Source organism: Dreissena polymorpha, chromosome 12, assembly GCF_020536995.1.
Source record: "Dreissena polymorpha isolate Duluth1 chromosome 12, UMN_Dpol_1.0, whole genome shotgun sequence".
NCBI classification, from domain to species: Eukaryota; Metazoa; Mollusca; class Bivalvia; order Myida; family Dreissenidae; genus Dreissena; species Dreissena polymorpha.
Genome location: NC_068366.1, coordinates 25170973 through 25179221, shown reverse-complemented (window position 1 = coordinate 25179221; position 8249 = coordinate 25170973). Strand labels below are relative to the sequence as shown.

Genomic DNA, 8249 nt, shown 5'->3' with positions numbered 1-8249 from the left:
AAACATATATAATATTCGTTAAACAACAAAACTGAAGTTTGTAAGGTTATTGTAATTTGCAAGTAAAACATGTTTACGATATTGAAACTTTTTAAAATGTGACGAAACAATTTGTTGGAAAAAGTTTGATTTCGGAATAATACATTTTCTGATACATTATAGCGAGAGAAACTCGTGTAACTTTTTATGTAAGACAAATAATATATTACCTTTGCACTACATTTACACTACAAATCTGGAATTTCATAATTGGTTGGTTGTTTAATAGTTTTGATAAAAAACACCGCTTCTATCTTGTATAGTCCATAGCTATATTGTTGTCTTGCACTTAGATGTACATAGACTGAGACGCACACCGACAGTTTCGAACAAGGACATTAAGGGTGGTTACACTTTTCGTTTATTCGCGTTGATGTGTTTCATCTCAATAAATTATCATTCAGTGAAAAAAACATGCACATATGCAAATATAATGTATAAAGTTTTTCCACGGGCTTTAAGGGCTTTGCCGAGTTCAAAGGGTTTCTTTATCAAAAATGCAACCTTTTTGTTTTATGAGTATCAGAAGTTGCTTTTTACATTAAAGACACTGCAAAGCTATTTATTTCATATCCCCTAGTATTTGTGTAACATCATCATGGATACACACGTTACATATGTGACGTGCATATGCGACGTCCATTTAATAAGGTATAAGGTATATGCATTATATTTACAAGAAATTCCGTAGAATTGTTGTCTGCGTAATATCAACACATAACTGAATTATTCGTGATTCCATTCAGACATGTACATCAGGTGATTGGAATAAAGATGTGTATGTTTATGTAAGACGTACCACATAAAATAGACAAACAGTACAAATAAAAATACATGTGGCTCTACTGCCTTTGAACGGTCAATGCAAAAATGCATATGGAGTTAAAAGCAATTAAAAGGTCATCCACATCTCACACCTAGCCCAGATATATATCATAAAACTTAAATTGGAAATTCCAACTAACCCTGTTAAATCGGAATTCACATCTAACTCCGATCAAAAAATAAAATTGAATACTGGTCAATTTATTGACCGTTGGACTGCTTAGTAGTCGATTTCTTACTACAGCAACAGAGTTTTAACTTCCCGAGGCATGATAACATGAACCAAAACAGAGCTAAATCTCATCTTTTAGTTTTAAGCTAAAAAGATATATGACAAGACAAGACAAGAAAAGACAAGACAAATTATTTCGTAATTAAAGGCCATCTGTCCAAAATGCAATTTACAGACATGTCACATTATACATACATGAGTTGTGAGTAGTTTTATGTTTGTGCCTTGTGCATTATGAAACAATGATTTTTTCTTCAATTTTAGATCATTTTTCGTTTTTATCAGATTAATAAAATCGATTTATTTTCTGTTTTCACTATACCACGAAAAAAAGTATATGATACGTTCTTCGTGAAATTTTGAACAATGATAAAATACCTGAAATTCGTTTTAAATGACAAAAGTGTTTTCTACATTTAGACCATGTGTACAATATCTAAGATCATGTGCTTTACCAACATATCGCCCAGTTTTAATAAGAAACTAATGGTTGGAACATCTAAACTTTGCAAGTGCTTTTCTTTAGTAAAATGGTATTTTAAGTAAAATATATTTTTTCTTGTACAATCAATGATTTATACATTCTTTATGTTTCACATTTAGACGAATCGAATAAACTTCCTGACCATTTTTCTTGTTTCAACAAAAAAGATCTTTAAAAAATTGTAAAAATACATCAACATTACCAACATCCTGATAAACCCAGATATAACCAAAACCATAATAAAATAAAAGATTTTTAACAGAAGTAGCCCAATTGGTCCTTCCGATTTCATCCTGGCGTTTCAACATATTATAACAGTTTTTGGGGTATCTATGCAATTGCATGTGAATAAATTTGCACTAGTGTTTAACACACTTGAAATGATAGTCTATAAATAATTCTAATATACCAAACTTCCCTAGAGCCATACAATTGTTGGTTGACCGATTTAGACCAAGAAAATCTTTGCAAAATTGAGTCTGGATTTGTTCTATGTTTTCAGAAAAGGTATGGCCCCATATGTCCGCCTCGTATGTATGGATTGGCTTTACCATTGAGTCAACAAGTTAGAAATAATCTTGAAGGTCAAATTTTCCAAAATAGCCTTGGTAGCTTTGTTATCGCATTAATGGATTTGTTTGCTTGAATTGCCAACTAAGCTTTAGCCTGGGACCAATTTAATTAAGGAGTAATCAATAAACCCATGTATTTGTACACTGATGTAACATTTATACGATGTACATTATAGAACCTATTTTCATATGACCGCAATGGGCCACCATTTCTTAATACAATTATTTCGGTTTTATTTTCATTTACAGCCATGCCACTTATTTGGCAAAAATCATAGATACTATTCAGGTGACGCTGTAGTTCAATAGCGGTTTAAGAGCAACCCGCTACATCCTTGATGGCATCGGTCACGTAGGTAAAGGGATAACTCATTTATGAATAATTAAAAATGATCGTGCTAGTTACATCCCCTTGCCTTGTACAAATGTTACAATGTTATATATGACACGCACGCGACTCCGCAAATTTGAGTTCATAGAGACAATGACCTTATATAGTTTTCCTTTAAAACTTATTTTCTGCATTATATAAAATAGTTTATAGTGCAATATCCCATCATAGGCCTTTTGAAAATCAACGAATCAGACATTAAACCTGCCTCCTGGTTTAGTTATATATTTTTTAACCATGCTTTGTAAGACGAATATGTTATCTATTGTAAAATAATCTTAACGAAAACCTGATTGCGACTCGTCTAATTTACCAAAATCTTCGGACAAAGTACATAGTCATGAATTTACAATATTTCAAAATATTTTATACACAACATTTATCAATGAAATACCTCAATAATTTGTCGGTTCCATGTTAGAACCGTTTTTGTGTAAGGGAACAATAATGCTTTCGCCCCACATGTCAGGAAATATTGCTGTATTTAGAATGTGATTAAAAAGCGACCAAGTACTGGGCATATAACATTAGCGGCGTGTTTATAACACTCTGCACCTAGACTATCAAGCCCCTGCGTCTTTCCCATTTTTTATTGTTTAATACTTATCATTAGTCCTTCGTGTGTTATAAGGCTATTAAGAACTAAATCATATTCAGGTAAAGCAGCTTCTTCAGAAGTTCTAATTTAGAGCATATTTTCTCGAAATAATAATTGATTAAAATAATTAAGCCAATCAATTTGTTTGCTAAAAGTTGCACTATACAAAAATTATACGAAAACATGCATAGACTTTTACTTTCACGAAGACTTAATCCCGAGTCCGTCAAGAATATACCATTATTGACTTGGTGATTAACTTAAAATTATATTGAATATTATTGAAAGTAGTCGAGTTTGGTAATGCTAGTATAATAATCTAACAATATGCTATGAATGCCGAAAACATTCCGGTACAACTCAATTTTGGAATTACATAGAATTGTATGTTTGATACACGGATGTCAAGAACAGTGTTTATGTTATCAAAATACCTGGCACTCTTATTGAGTAATTTGTGTTTATTCTTTACTTATTTTGTAAAGCACATAAGAAGTCGTATTGTGTGTTAAACAAATCGTTGGAATATAAGCCGTCCAATGATACAGACTGTTTAAGTTAAGTGTTATCATCACATCGTAGTCAATAATTATTGATATGTCTCATTTGAACTAGTAATTATTAATGTTAACGAGTATAATAGTTGTAATTATTCAATTGTCTGCACCTGTATGCCCCATGATGATCAGATATCGCAATCTAAAGAATGTTAATGATCAAAGTCATTTAATCTCAAAATGACCTGTTCAATGAAGCGCATTTATATGAGCCGTGCTCTGTGAAAAATAGGTTTAATGCATTTGCGTAAGGTGTCATCCCAGATTAGCCTGTGCAGTCCGCACAGGCTAATCAGGGACGACACTGTCCTCCTAAACTTGATTTTTGCTAAGAAGAGGCTTTCTTTAAACAGAAAATATCATAAAAGCGGAAAGTGTCGTCCCTGATTAGACTGTGCGGACTGCACAGGCTAATCTGGGATGACACTTTACGCATATGTATTAAATCCTCTTTTCACAGAGCACGGCACATATTTAGAACAATACAATCGTGTCAGTCATTGTCTTTTTACAACTGATATCCACGTATCAAGTATCAGCAAACTGGATCGCCAATGACATATGTCACGCCTCTATAAGGATGAGCATGGCGTATAAATGCTGGTTAAAAAAGACTTAACAGTCAACAGTTATTTTACCAAAATGATCCATTGAAATAATGTATTTGATTAGCATAATTATTCAAAGTAGTTGAATCAAAATTTGATTAATAAATAACACCTTTTTTTTCTTCATCATTTAATATTCAATTATACTTCCTTGCAATGCTTATGATATATATTTAAAATGCTATAATAGTGTTTTATACAGGAAGGAAAAGAGGCGTGGTGCAAAATTTCAAAAAAGGACACTTTAGCGCGCGACATCCATAAAAAGGGCACAAATATATCTGTATAGTGACTTAATAACAAGCTTTGTTACACACAAACATTGTATGTATAGTTTTGAGATTTATTGTTGAATAATTAAACCAACAAAATCCAGAATGTATATTTTATTATGTGTTTTATATTTTCATGTAGTAACAAAAAAAAAGATTAAACACCATAGGTTATATATCTTATACAAACTATAGCTTTTCAAAGAAGTATTAGAATACTGTTAAATGAGTTACCCTCTTAAACAATTATTTATATTTAAAACGTTACACACATGGCACAAACAAGTCCTTTATGTGCATCTTAAATGGAGATTCATAAACACTAACACTTTGTTGAATAGTCAGAAAATTCTTCGTAATGACATTGTTTTCATTTGTTTGTTGCTGTTTTTAACAGAATTTTACATTATCCTTCTCTTCTTTTTCAGGAACAACTTGACGACCTTCCTCATGTCAATGTCACAATGAGATTTTGTGTTCAGCTTTATGATGAGTAATTTGTTTGTAGTCATTACTTCAAGTCGGTTTCTGTGTTCAGTGACTATGAGCTTCACTTGAGAAAACAATCTTTCAACAGCAGCAGTGGAAAGAATTAGAGTTTCATATGCACACAGGAGTTTTTTGATGTTCGGAAACAGGTCCCCTACCAATTCTTGTTTGTCGCTCAGCTGCTTCAAGATGAGTTTGGGTGACCTGGCCTCCGAGTTTGCATGGAACTTGACTTTCAGGTCTGCCCACTCTGCTAGCAGTTCTTCCTCTGGCAGTTGAAGGTGGCCGGCAAGCTGGATGATTTCCTGCTCCCCATGCAGGGCGATTTGCTCTTGTGTCACATGGCTGAAGTCTAGTGCAGCCATTGCCGTGATAAGCTCTGAATGATCCAGCCGCTCTTGAAGGTGCTCCAGTAACGTGTCAATAAACTTGTTCCTTGCAGTTTGTACTCTGTCATGATCAGTTTCCTCAATCCCTAGTTTTTCGGCCACTGATGACACCTTGGACAAGAATGGCCCAGCTCGTGTCTTCATGCGCTGTAGGTTCACTACTGTAGATTCCAGTTGGGGTTGGACTGACGACAGGTCTACATCGGCCCTTTCAAACAGCAACGTCAGTCTTGCCAACACTGTGCAGATGTCACACAAAAGGTGGATGTAGTACAATTTGTCATATTTTTTCATTAGCTTCAGGAGAACACTCGCAGAAGCTCCAAAGTGATCACCCAGCTTTTTGTCCCGCCCACTAGATATGGCATTTTCTAGATCCATGCATATTGGTTCGTAAAGTTTTCGGATCGATTGAACAGCATTTTCGTGACTAAGCCATCTTGTGTGCACAGCCTTTTTCACGGTCAAGTTTTGCTTGGTGTCACTGGAACCTAGTTCTCTTATTAAATCCTGGATGGCATCTAGGCTGCCTGACTTGACTGTACTGAAGTGGTAGTATTTCCATAGTGCTGTTAGCAGCTCATCAATAGCATCAATTTCTGTCACACTACTAAACGCCTTCGACACAGCCAGTTGCAAAAGATGATTTATACAGTGGACTGGTATCACCCGAGGATTGTCCCTTTGGATTTGTGCAACTACACCATTTTTATTTCCAACCATCACGGAAGGTCCGTCACTGGCAAACGACGTCATCTTGCCAAGGTCAATTTTGGCGGTCTTCATGTAGTCTTTAATGGACGAGTAGATGACGTCAGCGGTGCCGTTGGGAAGTTGGATGTCTTGCAGGAAGGCCAAATTCATGGTTCCGTTATCAACATACTTAGAAACCAACGCAAGATGTTTCCTACTGCTGACGTCTGTGTACTCGTCCACCATCAAGCCGAAGACCTCGCTGTTAGTAACCCGCTGCTGTACATCTTCTTCCACAGTCTCGGCCTGGCACTGTAGAAACTTTATAGTGTATTAGGCTTGTTCAGCATTGTATCAAATAAACGAAGTTATTATAATAATAACTTCGTTTATTTGATACAATACTGAACAAGCCTAATACACTATAAATATAGCCATGATAAAATTGTGTTTAGTTACTTAAATCAGTTAATAAGCGTTGGTGTATTTTCTGTTAAAACAATGATTTCATGGTTCATCTTTCCTTAGAATATACATCATAGGTATATTAAGTGTTCAAAAAGCGTTTGCGCCTTTAGATTGCGGTACTGTTATAAGCCTGTCTAAGATCGTTACTTAATGATTCATCATACATTATTTAATATTTATATTTCTTCTAACAATTTTAATATATAAAACATGTGTAGTGTACTCACTGAAGTGTTCATTTTTCATATGCATTTACTCAATATATAATTCACTTTTTTCCAGTGAACACCTTTTTTCATATAAATTTATGATTGTATTTCTAGCATTTCTTTTAGAACTGTATCTTTCAGCTGTACTATTTGTTAAACATGTGTATATACTGGTAAATAGCCAGTCTCTCTTATTACTATTGCGTACCCGACTTTTCATAACATCTTGTAATTTTGTTTGTTTCACTATCTATGTATGTGACAAATAAGATATTTTACTCGCCTTAATATGGACTGCGCTTATTCTAAATGTATATGCCAATACACGTGTTCGATCGCCAATAAACCCGTTTGTTGTTGAAAACAAATCTCTCTAAGCTCATATGTCTCTTTTTATTCACAGATTTAACCAATATGAAACACAGTTTTTGATTATGTATTAAATTTATAACGGAACCATTGTTGTTTAATTGATTTGACTTTAAATTAAGCCAATTGCACTGTTATTAAACACATAAATAATTTCAGTTTATACTGCGTTCATTACAAATAGCATCGTGAGTTATTTTGGAACAGTGTAAATGAGTTTTTTCATGTCGCGTTTTGGACAATTTAATTTTTTGGGAAATCAAAGAATGACAAAACGCATGTCAAAGCAATATTTAACAAAATCTTCCAGATATCTAAATTTTTACAATAAACGGATGTATTATGCAATATATTTGATGTTCGCTCTCCTTTTCAGCTTGAGGTTTTCCCATGTATTTAAATGAGGTTCACGGGACTTTTTACAAATAGTAATTATCCTTATATTCTTAATGTTCACATTGTTCGTGCATGTATCGCAGTCGTGTGAATCGGGTAATTATTATGTGTACACATATAAACGATAGACTTTGTAATGGAAACTAGAAATATTATACACCTCTGCGTCTAACCATAAATATGCACCCTGAAGTTAAGTTCATGCATTGCTATCTTTTTAATTTAATATGCTACTCTTAGCAGTATCTTATATTAAAATTAAGGGTATCGGAGCAATAACAATAAGGAAGGTTGACCTTGATTCTGCTTTCGTGTGTTGATGCTGGAAAATATAATTCGGCGATATGGTAATTTACTAGAATTAAAAGTTGTTCACAATTTTCTGTTAAAATTCCAATGTGTGGAACTCGGAAAAACGTCAGATATTTAATGAACATCTCATTACAAAAATATATACGTTTGTGCTCAAGCATTTTAGTAAGACTTCAATGGCAGATCTTTAGCTGACAATTCCTTTTGTCGCAAGTGTAATAATCAAAACAAATTCCATTAATCACGCTAGCCTATTTGTTCAAATGTGTATTATACGGTTCCAATGCACGTTTTATTGCGAAGCATGCCGAATAATGCAAAAGCGTTATTAGGCAGTAGATTTGTG

At 33.9% G+C, this 8249-nt stretch overlaps 2 protein-coding genes across 2 annotated transcripts in view; one reads left to right on the top strand and one right to left on the bottom strand.

The window, feature by feature from the left end:
• Positions 1 to 4979: 4979 nt before the first annotated feature.
• LOC127852460 (zinc finger protein 862-like) lies at positions 4980 to 6320 on the bottom strand. The gene has a single exon (XM_052386415.1). It carries the CDS (start codon positions 6318 to 6320, stop codon positions 4980 to 4982), a length of 1341 nt encoding a protein of 446 aa, XP_052242375.1.
• Positions 6319 to 8249, top strand: part of LOC127852459 (E-selectin-like) — a 12484-nt gene continuing 10553 nt past the window's right edge. The window contains exon 1 of the mRNA XM_052386414.1: positions 6319 to 6463. Coding sequence (XP_052242374.1) covers positions 6319 to 6463 — 145 coding nt within the window. The remainder of the gene's footprint in view (positions 6464 to 8249) is intronic.

Coding starts and splice junctions, on each gene's coding strand:
- LOC127852460 (XM_052386415.1), bottom strand. CDS start 6,320: ATGAATTTGGCCTTCCTGCAAGACATCCAACTTCCCAACGGCACCGCT.